This window comes from Copadichromis virginalis, linkage group LG7 (genome assembly GCF_057382275.1).
Source record: "Copadichromis virginalis isolate Kocher_CV1m ecotype Utaka linkage group LG7, C_Virginalis_male_GT1.1, whole genome shotgun sequence".
Taxonomy (NCBI): domain Eukaryota; kingdom Metazoa; phylum Chordata; class Actinopteri; order Cichliformes; family Cichlidae; genus Copadichromis; species Copadichromis virginalis.
Genome location: NC_140624.1, coordinates 45,169,535 through 45,185,263, shown reverse-complemented (window position 1 = coordinate 45,185,263; position 15,729 = coordinate 45,169,535). Strand labels below are relative to the sequence as shown.

The following is a 15,729-nucleotide window of genomic DNA, read 5'->3' as shown; positions in this document are numbered from 1 at the left end:
CAGTGGATCTGCGCTAGACATTGCAGCCTAGGTGGAGTAATCAAACGCAGATTCACTGAGCGCAGGGCAAGCTAGCCAGACAGGAGAGATGTGGCGTTGGAACTATTTTGGTTTTCATGTGGCGTATTACCCTGAAGGTAAGCACGTCATGGACAAAAGTAAAACAGTATGTTGGATGTGCCATGCAATGCTCAATTACATTGGTGGGAGCTAGTGCGTTAGCGCAGTTAGCTCGTTAACGTGTTGGCCGTCCAGCCCCACGCACTGGGCGATCCGCAGTAGCTCGTTAATGGAGATTTGCCGTGTTGTGGCGTTAAAATCATTTCAGATTAACGCTGACAGCACTAGTGGGAACAAAACGAATGTGACTGCACATTTACTCTGACATCATCCTAGTGCAAAGACAAAAACAACAAGCATGCTACAAACTTTACCCGAGTCATTTAGACAGCCGTTAGCACACGATTCTCCTTATGGGGACCTGATATGTTTAATATGCTGCTGAGAATATAGCCCAGAAGAAGCGTATAGTATAGCTTTTATTTTGGAAAGAACCATTTCTCTGTAATAAACTCTCTTTTCCAAAGATGAGTGATTCCTCAATCAGATAGATTTATTTTTTTTATTACTTTGTTGTTTCAGCAACATTAAATTTAAAAACTGTACTTTTGAGTTAAAATATATATTTATAATTTTAATAAATGACAAATTAAAAAGGCATGAACATTTTTTTTTGTATCGAAAAAATATCGAACCGTGAATCTTGTGTATCGTTGCACCCCATATATATATATATATATATATATATATATATATATATATATATATATATATATATATATATATATATATATATATATATAAAATTGTCGTTATTATTATTATTATTATTATTACTTGGTTAATGTGTATTATAACAATATCAAAGCTGGCACATTGGGGGAAAGTCTGGAAGAAAAAAGAAAAGGGAAGAGAATATAATAAAATGATAGAACATAATTAGAAAAGCACAACACCTGGAAGAGAAAAATATGCAAAACCACAGATACACAAATCAACAATCTAGTTAAGACAGTTTACCACATGAAGACTACCTCTAGTATTCAGAAGTCAACACTGCAGGGCACACACTTTTCTAAAGTGGTTATGAAGAAAGCACAAAAGACTGCCATTGTGGGTCAAGTGCATGTTAACATTCGCCACTTTTCCTGCACCTAAACAGCTCCCAAGAGAGGAAATGTTGACACAGTACAAAGCAACAAGCTACTTCCACAAAGAAAAGAAAATGCAGCTACAATAAAGGCAGGAAAGATGCCGGCTGACTCTGTGGGAAGGAAGTCCTCGGAGCTTTTGTTAGCTTAATTTCTGGCTTACAATATTTACCTAGCTGGAAAAGTTGCATTCAAATATACTGTAAAACTGTACATGTAGGATTTATGTGTATTTATGTTTTAAGTCATACATACACGGATTTCAGATTAGCGTGGGAGATTAGAAGTGCTCTTTGTTTAGTTTGTTGGGAGCTAATCACCTAATATTTTATTAATTAAAGACACATTTCATTCATTATTTAATGATGTACTTACTTAAGTTATTTTGGCACCCTAGGCTTTCCTTAATGTCATCACCATACTGAGGCATCTCTATAGGTTAACCTGTGATTGGGGGTCTCAAGTAGACTTTATTTCATTTTAAGGAGTCAAAAGTCAAAAAGGTAAGGAAACCCTGGCATATAACCTACAGGATTTCTGCATTTATTACTGAACGTTGTCAGATCTTCATCTAAGTCACAGTTATAGACAAACACAATCAATAAGGTACTCAGTGCTTTTATTCTCATGTCTTTATTGAGTACACGAGTAATCAATTAAGGTGCAGGGATAAAAAAAATATTAAGTGAACCAAAACCCCTGTGCTACAGATTTCTCCAACTGCTGAAGTCAAGTGTCCCAAATGTAAGAGGTGAAACTGGAAGCATGGGCTGGAGGGGCGTCCCTCCCCCTACATGAACGCACACAGAGTATGATTAAATTCAAAGTGCACATCTAACACAACAGCTTTCACAGGTCCTCAGAGGTGACTGGAAAAAGCTTGAAAAGGCCTTTTAAGGGCCTGTGTCGATCAATCCACAGTGAAGTGTGCACTCCTTTAAAAAAAAAATTAAAAAGGTGATAAAGAGCAGAACATCTGCACAAACCTCTTGAAGTCTTTGTTTATGTGTGCATTTGAGCTGTCAGTGAAATGAAATGAAAATGATACAAATCGAATCTTTAATTTGTTTAATGTGTTTTTTGTCTGTTTAGCTGTTATTTATTTTTTGGGAAATGAATAAAATTGTAAATATGAGTGTGAAGAGGAAGCGAGTCTCTATAACCTGAGCTGCAGAATGAAAAAAGCAGACCAAAAAAAGAAATTGCGCAATTTTTCCCTGTTACTCCCTTTTTGATTCCATCTTTTTCTTGCAAGCTCAGTCTTGCGCCATGATTTTGAAGCAAAACAAACTAAACACCCGATCCCACTTCAGGTCCTTGAGGGGATATAATATATATATTTTAAAAACACAATAAAGAAAAACATTGTGCAATGCAATTAAAAAATACTTTATGCAACAATGGAGTGGTACTCCAGATTCCTCCTCCCTGTTGGTGCATTATGTCTACAGTTTTTTTTTTTCTGCACAAGTTCAGGAGGAAACAGAAAGAGTAGGAGGGTGTGATCCCCCGGTCGCCCTGATTCAATCTCTGTTTCTGCAGGAGGTATTGGGCCTGGGTCCAAGCACCAAGCAGAGAAGCTGAGCATTTTCACACGTCAGCGTTCTGCTGCCTTGCACAGCTCCCTGCTCGTTTATCAACAGTCCGTGTGTGGGTGTATTTATAATCCAGTGTCTCCTGTCTGATGTGCACTGATTTGATTTGTGTCCTTTAATCTTCTCATTTTTTCCACCCACGCGCTTTCTGTCTGAATAGCCATTTAAAATATAAGACTGTGACACGTAACCCTAAAGAGCGCACACGCTCAGAAGCATCCAAGCAAATCAACATTCTGTGTGGCAACTAATATTTTCCAGGCTCTGTCTTTCAAATGCAGTGTCACACAACAAAAAAGAAGTTATTATAATGATTACAGTGTCTCATTCACCCTCCGCCTCATTTAGTTTATTTATTCAGTCTTCTCATAAAACACAGACAGTGTCGTCTTCTTCTCTTCTTTCAGCTGCTCCCTTTAGGGTTCATCTGCCTTCATCTCATCGTCTCCCCAGCCTCCTCCTCTGTCACACCAACCCCCTGCATGTCCTGCTTCACTACATCCATGAATCTGCTCTATGGTTTTCCTCTTTTCCTCTATCTCTCCTCTCCAAATCTCCAAACCATCTCAACCTTGCCTCTATAACTCCCACTGACAATCTTAGCATCCAGCTCTTCCACCTTCAGATCCACCTCCCGTCTTATTGTTAGTGCCATCGTCTCCGAACCATACATCACAGCAGGTCTCACTGTCGTCTAATCATCCTTTCATTATTGCTGTTATCCTTCCGTCACAAATCACCCCTAACACTCGTGTCCTCTCGGTCCACCCTCCTGCGCTCTTATCTTCACCTCTGTTGTGCTCTGTCCACTGGTTTGGATGACTGAGCCCAGGTACAGCCTGATATTTCACCTTCACTACCTCTCTTCCTTGCATCTTCACTGTTACACCCATCTTCCTCTCACTGACACACATATTATGTTTTGCTTCTTCACCTTCACTCTCTTCACTTTTTTGTGTATTTCCATCTCTGTCCTTAATCACCCTGACCATCAGTTCAATCTCTCATGAGTCCTTTTCTTCTTCCTTAGCGTCCAGCCTCAAATATAACTCTTTGAAAGCCTTTTTCTTGTCTCTTTGCTGCTATACGCCTAGCCTCCTGGTACCCCTGCCTCCTCTCTTCATCTCTTCGATTATCCCACTTTTTCTTTGCCAACTCCTTCCTTTAAATACTTTCCTGTATTTTCACAACCAAGTCTCTTGCTTTTCTGCCCAGAGGATACAGCAAAAGCCTTCTTGCCAGTTTCCTTCAGCACTTTAACAGTTATCTGTTATCTGCACAACATTCTACTTTTTTCAACCTCCACTATTTAATCCTTGCCTCTGCCTTCACGCGCTTCCTCTTGTTGATTTCCATCCTACAGACTACTATCTGATGCTGTGTAGATACATCCTCCCCAGACTTCTGCAGACCTTCTGCACTGGAGATAGTCAACCTGTCCACCTGTGTATTGTAGAGGCAGCCAATCAGAAGAATGTTGACAGAGGTGCTGAGCCAAGGTCCATTTTAATGATTATGATTATGAAATTATTATTTTGAACAGTTATTCATTCACAACTACCTTATAATACCATACCAACATACTTTATTTATAAAGCACTTTTAAAAATACATTGTACAATTCATGTGATATTCAGTGTAATAAATTCCAGCATATCAAGCAAGATTTTTCCTTAAGACAAAGAGTTTTATACTATTTTTGAATCTCCTAAAAATGCGGAAAAGAATTCATCTGCCACCCATCGGCTGTGGTTCTTTTCTCTTTTACTCCTTGTACCAAATATTGCTTACAACAATAAAATGGATCTTTATTGTTGTAATCCCCAGTAATGAATTTTGAACTGTTTGAACCAACATGGATATAGTACAATTCCTTCTATTGAGAACCACAATAACTGCAGATAAGGATCTCACTTTCTGCGCAAACTATACATCAACAATCTGGATGCTATTAAACCCGAGTGAAAAGGATGAGATGGTGTTTATTGTTATCTGTTTTCAAAAAGCGCTTATAAAGGGAGCTTAGGACAGATTGTGGAAATCCATTAATTCTCTGGGAGGGGGAAAAAAAAGGTGTATTGCCTTGTATGAAATCACAGGATTTGTCGGGGTTGGAGGTGGTGGTGGTGGTGGGGGGGCTGAATTTAACCTGTAATAGCTTTACCTCAGCTGCGCACATTGTCAGAAAAGTCAGACTGAAAAGACTGCAGCACAAAGATAAGACACATGATGCACGATCGTGAATACAAACGACTGGGATGGATCCATATCTCTGAATTTTCTCTCTCTGTGTGCAAACATACACGGGCCAAATGAGTCACCCCATCATCTGCAGCGCCCTAATCACTTTGTAATCACTTTAAGTCTGCATTGTTGTTGACAGTGTAGCCCCAGCTTGTGTAAATAAATATACCAATTTATGCAGGATCGTTTGTTGACAGAGCTATACGTGGAAGCGACATTATGAAGTGAATTTGAAGAACTAATCCTCAGACTCAGCATACACAAGTCTGTGGCCACACCAAGAACGCTCATCTTTAAATCCAGGTTTCTAATACCAAGAAATCCCCTTTCCTCTAAAACCTTAACAATAAGGATCTTAGGAGCTCTCCACTTCTCATTTTATGCAGCGAAATCTGATTTCTTTTGAAGAAAGGAATGAGGCGAGATTAACTGAATCTGCCATCCTCCCTAACCTCTTCACAAAACTGCCCAGATTAGCAAGGAATTAAGTTTCAACCGTTTTTATGTGTCTGGTCCATAGGGGGGGATTATGGTTTTACTTCTTTTTTTTTGGCCTCCCAATTTCACTATAAGGGCTTGACACGCTGCTGTAAAGAGAAGAAGGAGAAGGAGAAGAGCAACTGAGGCTCGAAAAGTCCTCTGTGTGTGTGTCACAATAACCTGTGATCACCACTGCTTTTGAGCTTTCACTGAAACCTCTTTGGAGGTGGACTGATCAGGATGGAGAGGCAGAAGTTCCCCTTTACTATTGAGAACATCCTGAAGTATCCGAGCAGGAGTGGAGATAAACGGTCCTACGGAGCGAGTGGTCTTGGCTTAAAAGAGAAGACAGTGAGTCCTGCTGGAGGCCAAACAGAGGCGGTTCATCATGCCTGCCTGTGCTGCTGCTACTGCTCCCACTGTGCTGACATACTCCAGCCTGACTTCATCCACGAAGGTAGGACCATACCTTCCGCTTTTGTCTGTGGTTGAGCTTGATTCTGCTCCCCCAACCTTAAATCAGACCTCCTCCCTGCAGCTTGTCAGTATGGCTGGAACCCAGCAATCCTCTCAGATTCGTGCAGGCTGGGAGACACTCACAGGGAGGAGCAGTCACCCAGTCAACAGAGGCGAACCCGGCGTCACCGGACCATTTTCACTGAGGAACAGCTGGACGCACTGGAGGAGCTGTTCCTGCAGAACCAGTACCCAGATGTGAACACAAGAGAGAAACTCGCACAGCGCACTCACTTAAGAGAAGAGAGAGTGGAGGTAACACTGCAGCATCACATAATTGTTTTTATTAAATATGATGGTCTGCTAATAATGTAAATGTGAATAAAGACTACTGTAGATACTGAATTTAATAAAATGACAGCTCAACAATGTTGCCTCTTTTCTGTCAATCAGGTTTGGTTTAAAAACAGAAGAGCCAAGTGGAGACGTCAGAAAAGACTTTCATTTGTTGTGGGAAACACAGAAAAAAAGTGAAAAAAAAAGAAGTTTGCATGGCTCTGTGTGATCCAATCAAAATAGTTTGCATATACCTATATGTAACATATAATTCTTATATGTAACCATATATGTAAAATCCTGGCATGTATTGATACTATTACTGTAAGTAAAACCTTGAATTTGTAAATGGGTTGTTGTAGTTTGCACAGACTGTTAAAAAAAAACGTGTCCTTGAGAAAAAATACAGTTGTCTGGGGATTTTTTTAAGAAAAGAAGAAATGCCTTTTTTGTGCCACCAATAGAAAACGCAGCTAACTTATTATTATTACGGTATTATTATTATTATTTTTTATTTTTTTTAATAGAATTTTAACGCCTTACTTTATCGATTTCTTTAGCATTTCTTTGTCAAACAAACGACCAGGGGGTCAGAACTAGCCCGCCAAAGAGTCCAACATGGCTCAGTGGATGGTTTGCTATATCTGAAAATTACAATGAAGTCATTAATATGTTTAGTATGTCTAATATAAATTTTCCCACAAAATGTTGTTCGTTTCTGGTGATGACAGGCATGAAAATGTTTCAAAAGTTTAAATCACTTCTGACTAATTGTTTACACTGTAAATAAATATATAAAAAAATTATTAAATTGTTAGGCACTAAAAACTCCACATGTGAAGGTCTTGTGCTTTTGTAAAGCCACTGTGAGACATGACACTAGAGTTTGTCTTCTGTACTGTAAATGGAGTGTAAGTGTATTTCATGAAACAAAAACTATATAAAGCCTTTTTAAAAATTATATATATAAATATTTTTATTATTATTATTTTTTTTAATTTAAGTTAAGGTCTGCGAACTATCAAACCGCTGTTGGCTTTCAGGGTTTATTTTGGAAAATTCTAGCGAAGCCGTAAATTTCCGGTGACGTAGTTGTTCGGCTGTGCGTTGTTTGTACGCTGGTGGCTAAAAGTCAGCTAATGTGTTAGAGTTGGTGGCGTTGGGCATTTTTAAGTATCGGGTTTTTACGTTGTTGGTTAACTATTTAAACGGTGTTAACCCACTGAAAGAAACACCCTCTAATAGCTTAATTTTCGTCGCTATTTGTAGTAGAAGATTATTTAGCCATCTGGCTAGGAGGCTAACAGGGACCACAATGGAGGCCAGCGCCAGCGTGAGGAAAGCACTGTCCGGGACTCTCGTCCCTTTGGCGGTCTCAACAGTGGCTCTTCAACAGCAACCAGAGGATGAGGAGAAGGGAACGCTGAAGAGAAACGTCCTGGATGAGGAGGAATACATTGAGGTAAATAATAGCAGACATAGACAGGCGCGACTGTGTTAGCTAACAACTGTAAGTTAGCAGGCAGGTAATGTACAACACAGCTACATTTCTTTAGACTAAATACTTTATTGTACTAGTCTGGACAGACATAGAAGTGTATAACAGCTCCAAATATTATGCAGTCAGTGTGGAAAACGTGTTTACTTATCAAATCTACGTATAGGTTTAAAGTAAGGTGCTTGTTATGACAGTACTTCACGATATGAAAGTGCAATAGCAAATTGCTCAAGTAAGGATTAAGTTACTAAATTTACATGAATAGCATGGTAATGGCATGCTTATACCCCGAAAATATTTGGTTAAAAATTGTTTAACCAGTTGCACCACGACGAGACACTTAAGTAGCTATCAAAAAGCCCTAAATAAATCTAGCTGGATATTGGATCACTCTTCTTAGAAGAATTGTTAGAGTTCATTTAAACTGATTTGGTTCCTGGCACAGACGTGGCTTTAACCGCAGTCCACAAGTTTTACAAATTTTCTTGTGTTGGAGCACACAGCCCATTGCCACAATGCCATCCAGAGGGTCTTTTAATAATGCTACTGTTTCACACAGTGGGGCAGTCAGACCACAGGGTCTCTTGATAGGACCTAGATGGCCATCAAGGATCTGGTTCTCCACACTCCTCAGTCTGGTGAGTGGGGTCCTGTGTGTCTGTATACTGTGGCAACTCAGAGTTTAAGCTCAGAGCAGGGCTATATGTTATATTTGTAAGAAAAAGGGAAAAGCTCTGCCAAAACAGCTTTCCCACCAGATTGTTGACACAGTAAAACAGATGTACAAAAAGTCTCTTCAGATATTAGTTGCCACACTACCAGGAACATTGCCTGGGCAGTAATTCGAGGTGTTCCATGAGGGGAAATCTGTGCAGCAGAATCCTTGGCAGTGCCTTACACGGTTGCTAGGGTCACCTGACTTAATCTGGTCTCAGGACCCACTCAAGCTTCAACTATTCTGCCATTGGCTGACCAGTAAGTTTTTCCTCACGACACTGCTAGTATAAGTCATCTTCATTGTTTACTGCAACTTCTGTAGGCAGGAGGGAAAGAAACCTAATTAAAGTTACAAAAGTTACCACGGTTCTGTGAACTCCCAGATAACTGCCAGTCATGCAGTTCACTTGGAGCATCTCAGTGCAAGAACATTTATAGAGATCGGATGTAGGGTACCGGGGGGTTTTTATGGTGTACACGCGTAGGTAGCCTACAGGTCACACAGTTGACTTTGTTTATATGAAATCTCAACCTGCACTGAGCACAAGAAGACATAGCTGCATTGTTTATTGTCACTGGCAGTCTTCTGGGAATTCACAGAACCATAATTACCTTCGTAACTTCTGTTTGGAAACCTCACCTTTAGTCCTCCAAATGTAACTCTTGACATTGTGGCCAATGAGCTCAAACTTTGTCACTTCTGACCATAAAACCTTTCTCCAGAAGGCATTTGGCTTCTCCATGTGGGCAGCAACAAGTTTAAGTCGAGTTTTTAAAGGTATCGATTTTAGAGCAGAGGCTTCTTTCTTGGTCAGCTCCCAGTTGGTCCACAGTGAGTGGAAAAACTTTTTTTTTTCTTCAGCAGTTTTCAGTTCATGGCAGGTTTTATGCCTTGGTGGTTACAGGGTTGTTCCTGAACAGCCTAACCAATTTCCTGTCATCTGAGGTTGACAGTTTGGATTTTCTTTAAGACCTCTGCAAAGTGGTGACACATCTGTTAATCTTTTACGTACAGTTATTTGAAATGATGATCTTGTAATCTGCAGTTGTTTAGAAATGGATTCAAGAGATCTTTGCAACTTGTGTAAATCTAAACTTCTCATTCTTAGATCTTCATTGTGTTCACTGGACCTTCCCATTGTTCTGAGTATTGGTCAATCCAGTGACTACAGTCAAACAAATCCTTTCTATGCTGGTGAAGAGAAAATACCAGTTGTAGTCAGTCGTGATCAGTTACACAAAGTTTTGTCCTTGTTGTGTCCTTGCCCTTGTTTTGGCTTTGTTAAACCTTTAGCAACACTCAAAAGATTTTAGTGTGTGTATATATTGAACCTGTTTACATATATCTAACCCTGTTTGAATTAGAGAAAATCCAAAGTGAATTCAAATGTGTACACTCTTGTTTTTTTGTTGTTGTTAATTTTTTAATTGATTAAAGTCGTGTACTGTGCAGTAATTGCACCATGGAAACAAACTATTCAAAAAAAAAATTAAGACTAAAATTACCATGACATCCATGCCCATGATGAGTGTATGTAAACATCTGAACACATCTCTATGTGCCATAAGCCCATATTTCCTGGTAATATGTCCTCTGTATTAACCTTCTGCTTGTGTTTTGTTTTTGTTGACAGAGCTTAGAGAAAATTATCCAGAGGGACTTTTTCCCAGATGTGACAAAGCTGCAGGCACAGAAGGAATATCTTGAAGCAGAGGAAAATGGAGACCTGGAGAGGATGAGAGAAATTTCCATCCGATACGGATCTTCGTTGACAAAATCTACACCGCAGTCTTCTGCACCATGTGAGTGAAGTGGAATTAAATAAGACATTATGTGTTCTCCAAGTAAAATACTTGTTAATGATAAAATACTTGAATTCAACAGGTGTTTTTTTTTTCTCATTCAAATTTTTTCTTTCTCTTCTGTTTGTGTAAGATGTGACGCCTGCTAGCTTTGAAACACCAGTGGGCCAGTTGGGATCCCCTGCTTCCACTTATTCTGCTAAAGCTGTAGATGGAGGTAAGTAAGCAGGGTGATGAACACATAACGACATGCAGTAAATGTGTAATTTGTTAAAGCTTCACATCCACGTCTCGCTGTTAATCCTTCTTTTGACATTTACATGCTTTCCCATATTGTATACCATTCTGTTTCTCATTAGTGGTTAACATGTTTGGCACTAAATTGATCGACTATGAGAAATTATTGGTATTTTTTCTTTTTTTCTAGAGAAGAGGGCTGACGACACAGAAGAACAAAATCTGCCCAGCCTGGACCGCTTCCTCGCTAAGAATACCAGTGAGGATAATGCATCCTTTGAACAGATAATGGATCTGGCAAAAGACAAGGAGAAACTGAAGCATGCCTGGTTGTATGAGGCTGAAGCTGAATTCAAACAGGTATGGATGGTCAGCTGTGTAAATGCAGGTGTGCTGATCTGTTTTCTGGGGCTTTCATATGTTCACGAGTGTCAATTTATCGCAAAAACTTGTAAAAGTATTTAAATCATTGCATTAGTTTCCCACAGACTTAAACTCATAATTTGTGGCGATGTGGAGCACGTATGTTAGGGATGACCATTTAAACTAGAATTGTTATTCACCAAAAACTAGAAACAGTTTTTTTGAGATTGCTCACTCTAGCTTTACCTGGTGGAGTTTGCGGTGAACCAGATTTTTTTGTTTTGTTTTTCAGGCTGTAGTCCTCTTTGGCTCTGCATGTTTCCCCTGTTTTATATAGTAGCATCGCATCTGAATGTGCCACACGCCTTTTATCTGCCAGCAAATGGAAGCTAATGTGTTGCTTCTTCTATTTGCTCATCGCATGGTGGTCAGCGAACAGTTTGTAGGACCATTAATACCACTTCCTTCTGGTAGAGGTGCATTATATATTCACTTAGTATATATACTAACTAATTATATACTAACTAATTAAATTATACTCAGGATTTATTCCCCCCTTTAATAGCAGTTACATTGCTTAAAAAAATACTTTGTGCAGCTGTTTCTTGTCTTAAAGGATAAACAGCATTTTCCATTCTTTTTAAAACAAGAAAAAAGAAACTCATGTCTGGTATGACGTAATAGACTTGTGCCACCAGAAGGTGACATTAGTGCACCCAGAAGCTTTGTCAGCTGCCAATAAACAAGAACACGAAGCTATTTCCCAGATGCTACTGTACAAACAGAAGATTGCTTTTATAAAGATTTTTACCAAGACAGTCTTGTGCAGAACTCCTTAAAAAAAAAAAACAAAAGACAAAATAAATGTAAATAAACTTTAGTCACTCCACCAGGTAAAGCTAGTGTGACGTAGTGTAACTTCTGAGAAGAGTTTGGAGTTGAAGAGGATGAGTATGAGTCCCTTATTCTAAAGATAGACTCCTAACAGGAGTCTTTGTTTCACAGTCTTTCAAAATAAGAGCAACAGGCTTGTCGAGTAAAGTAAAAGTGTAAAGTGTGCGTGTTAGTCCCCATAGGGAAATAGTTCCTCTGCATTTAACCCATTCACCCAGTGAAGCAGTGGGCAGCCACCAGTGCAGCGCCCGGGGAGCAGTGTGTAGGGACGGTACCTTGCTCAGGGGTACCTCAGGGTAGCCGTTCAGTGGAGTCGAACCCCCGACCTTCCGATCATGGGGCCACCACTCTACCTACTGAGCTATCCCTGCCCCTGAGTAGTAAACCACTCACCTAAAACATGCTAAACTGAGTCACCAAATAGACTTAGGTGAGTGTTAATAGATCCTACCTCTTGGCTGCATTCAAATCATTTATAAAAGCTTGTGATTGTTTTCCAGCGTCATGAGCAGAACCTTGCCTTACCATCAGTAGAGAAGGCAGCACTCGAATGCACCAAAGCTGGACTGGAGACCTGGGAGTACAAAGCCAAGAATGCCTTGATGTATTATCCAGAGGGTAGGAGGCTCGAGCGTCGATAGTTGTGTGAATTTGCAAAATTGGCTAAATTCACTTGTGTGTGTCAGTGAGTGAGGTTTTTATTTTGTTCTACAATTATTATTATTTTCTTCCTTTTTTAAAATCAGGTGTTAAAGATGATGATGCCATCTTCAAGAAACCAAGGGAGGTGGTTCACAAGAACACTCGCTTTGTTGGAGACCCATTCAGCAAAGCTCTCAACAAGAGCCAGATTCAGCAGGCAGCAGCTCTCAATGCACAGGTAGGTGTTGTTAATGTGATACTGTATTTAAAACAATGACTGTCGTTGCCTTTATGTGCCACTTATTTCTGAATGAAGTGCTTGCACTGCCTGCCAGTCTGTTCAAATGGAGGTAGGGGAGGCAAAAAAGTGGATTTCTTGATGATGCAGAACATATGTTGTGTTGTTTCTGTAGTTCAAACAGGGTAAAGTAGGTCCTGATGGGAAAGAGCTTATCCCACATGAATCCCCATCAATGAATGGATATGGTTACGTAAAAACTCCTTCACCTGCACCTGGTGAGTAATCTTATTATTGTGCTTTGCATAGAACAGACCTGTTCCATTATCTGACTGGGGCAGCTAAAGAATTAAAAGTTTACCACATTGAACTGTTTCCTTATCAAAGACGTGATGTGACTACGTTTCGTCTGTTCGCTTCGCCTGCTGCCAAAAATCAAGCCCCCCCCCTCTCATTGTTAGCGATTGTGGTATTTGATAGACAGCAGATAAAACATGAATACCAAAGTATCTGTTTCCACAATCAGCTTGGAGCTGCTTTGGCACTAGATCTCTTAATGCATTTGTCCTTTCAGGTGTAGCTGAGTCACCTCTGATGACCTGGGGTGAGATCGAGAGCACACCATTTCGTCTGGATGGATCAGACACCCCGTATGTTGAGAGGAATCATGGACCTTCTTTTAAGGTGCTGAGAATTTACAGGTGGATTGATGGTTAATTTGTAATTGTTTAAGTAAAATAGTTGACTTTAATTACCTTTTGTTAAAGATCCCAGAACCAGGGAGACGAGAAAGGCTTGGTTTAAAGATGGCCAACGAGGCTGCCGCTAAGAACCGTGCAAAGAAACAGGAAGCGTTACGAAAAGTCACAGAGAACCTTGCAAGGTATTGATGCTCACTGCGTCTGTCATTTCATTTCTACCAGAATTAAAGTTGTGAAGTCTTGAAGAAATGAAACTAACATTATATTCTTTGTCTTGCAGCCTGACGCCTAAAGGTTTGAGCCCGGCCCTTTCGCCTGCCCTGCAACGGCTCGTAAATCGGACTTCCAGCAAATACACAGACAAAGCACTGCGAGCAAGTTACACCCCATCACCCTCACACAGACTCGCTGCATGCAAGTCTCCCTTCGGGGGCCCGGCGACTCCTTCGGGAACGCCAACGCCAAACAAAGCAAAGACTCCAAATTCTCAGGACGTCACGTCGCTCACAGACAATCTGCTGCAGCTTCCCAAAAGACGGAAAGCATCGGACTTTTTCTAAGAGCAGCACCTCTCTGCTTGGATTGTACAAAAAAAAGACTTAACATATACATTAAAGAGCACATCATTTTGCTGGAGGACTGGAAAAAGAAATAAATGGTGGAGTAGAGACTATAAAAACTTTATGCACTAAAATGCAACAAAGGTCATTGTAGGTCCAAGAGAAATAATTTGAATGTCTGAATTCTATTTTGATTTTATTGTCTTTATCTCGCATACAAGGGTTTTTGTTTGTTGTTTTTTTTGGGGGTTTTTTAAACAGCTCCTGCTACTCTAACAGACTGACATTCTCAACAGACAATATTTGCATATTTTAAATCATTTGTATTGTCATTGAACGTTTTTCCCAAAAAATTCACAGATAAATGAGATGACATTTCAGAGTTTCTCTGCTTCACAGGAATTAATCAGGACAGGAACAGGAATCTCCGGCTGCCGTGTTTCCAAATGGGAGAAGAAAATGTGTTTTATTAAAGCTTGAGCCTGCTCTCACCATCATAAAGATGTAGAACCCTTTCCTAAACTTTCTAAATGTAAAATATACCTTTTGGGGCTAAAATCTGTGTTTGCAATCAGATAATGAATTGTCAGCCGTATAGTTTTGTTCTCCCATCTGTTGGTGCTAAAGGAGTTGGGTCAGGGTCCAAATAAAAAGACCTGTCATGCTTTTATGTTTTCAAATGCTCCAGTTTGCCTTCAGTCTGGTTTGCTGTCAGAACTGATGGTAAAGAGGCCCCTTTTTTTTTTTTTTTTTTTTTTTTTTTTTTTAACTTGCCACAGATTTAAAGTGTCACCCTGTCAGTTGTGTGCATCCTAGTTAAAGTTAACATTTTATTTGATCTAAGTATGTTTTATCTCAAAGAAAAAGGTGCTTGTGTAGAGTTGCCACACACTTTTCATGTCCATATGTCCATTTAAAGAATGATTGGCCTGACTAAAAAAATATATATTTTTCCAATGTTAGAGATTCCTTTCTTGTGCAGGACAGCACTAAGACATGGCAGAGACAATATTTACATTTAAAATAAATAAAGCCAATACGAAACTTCAGTCAAGTAGTTATGAAAGCTTGTCAACGTTTTAAGTTGCTATCTCAAAGTTTTGATTACAGATGGCAAAAAAAGTTTTGGGTTTTTTGTTCAGTGGTGGAAAGGAGCTTCCATAAGTAGGTGTCATCTGACAATACAGCTATTTTCGTACAAAGGTCTCACCTGTTTCCTCTTACCTCCATCATTTTTTGATAGAGGTAAGGGTGAATAATAAAACATCATTATTGTTTCAGCTGAATTTACTCCTTTTTAATAAGCTACTGACTCTAAATGATGTTGTAGTAAAGTGGGAAGAGATTGCATTCACTGTCTGTGTTGTCTGAAAGAATAATTCCACTGATCATTAGGTCTTCTAGTGCACAAACAATGTGATTTATTTTAAATGTAAGCTTCTTCAGTTCAATTCAAGTTTATTTATACAGCGCCAAAACACAACAACAGTTGCCTCAAGGTGCTTTACGGTAAAAACTCTGCAGTAGTTTTGGAGAAAACCTCAACAGTCAGATGATCCCCTGTGAGCAAGCACTAGATGATTGTGGGAAAACTCCAGTTTACCAGGAAGTGACCTCTGTTTGGATCAGGCTCAGGGAGAGGTAGCCATCTGCCCCAACCGGCTGGAGGGGTTGAATGGAAACTTAAGTAAGATTCATAATAGCTTTAGGACAAGGTTTGTCATCCACATTCCACAAACTTCATCTAGACATGT

The 15,729-nt window shown here is 39.7% G+C and overlaps 2 protein-coding genes across 2 annotated transcripts; both read left to right on the top strand.

The window, feature by feature from the left end:
- The first annotated feature begins 5,638 nt into the window (after positions 1-5,638).
- Positions 5,639-6,727, top strand: LOC146705820 (visual system homeobox 1). Its single transcript, XM_085465221.1, has 3 exons — positions 5,639-5,987; positions 6,069-6,301; positions 6,440-6,727. The coding sequence occupies exons 1-3, from the start codon at positions 5,771-5,773 to the stop codon at positions 6,518-6,520; spliced, it is 531 nt and encodes a 176-aa protein (XP_085321347.1). The 5' UTR covers positions 5,639-5,770; the 3' UTR covers positions 6,521-6,727.
- Positions 6,728-7,386: 659 nt separating this feature from the next.
- On the top strand, positions 7,387-15,255 carry ess2 (ess-2 spliceosome associated protein). Its single transcript, XM_085463653.1, has 10 exons — positions 7,387-7,784; positions 10,172-10,340; positions 10,474-10,557; positions 10,768-10,937; positions 12,335-12,452; positions 12,581-12,714; positions 12,890-12,992; positions 13,289-13,398; positions 13,482-13,597; positions 13,696-15,255. The coding sequence occupies exons 1-10, from the start codon at positions 7,638-7,640 to the stop codon at positions 13,973-13,975; spliced, it is 1,431 nt and encodes a 476-aa protein (XP_085319779.1). The 5' UTR covers positions 7,387-7,637; the 3' UTR covers positions 13,976-15,255.
- Positions 15,256-15,729: the final 474 nt, after the last annotated feature.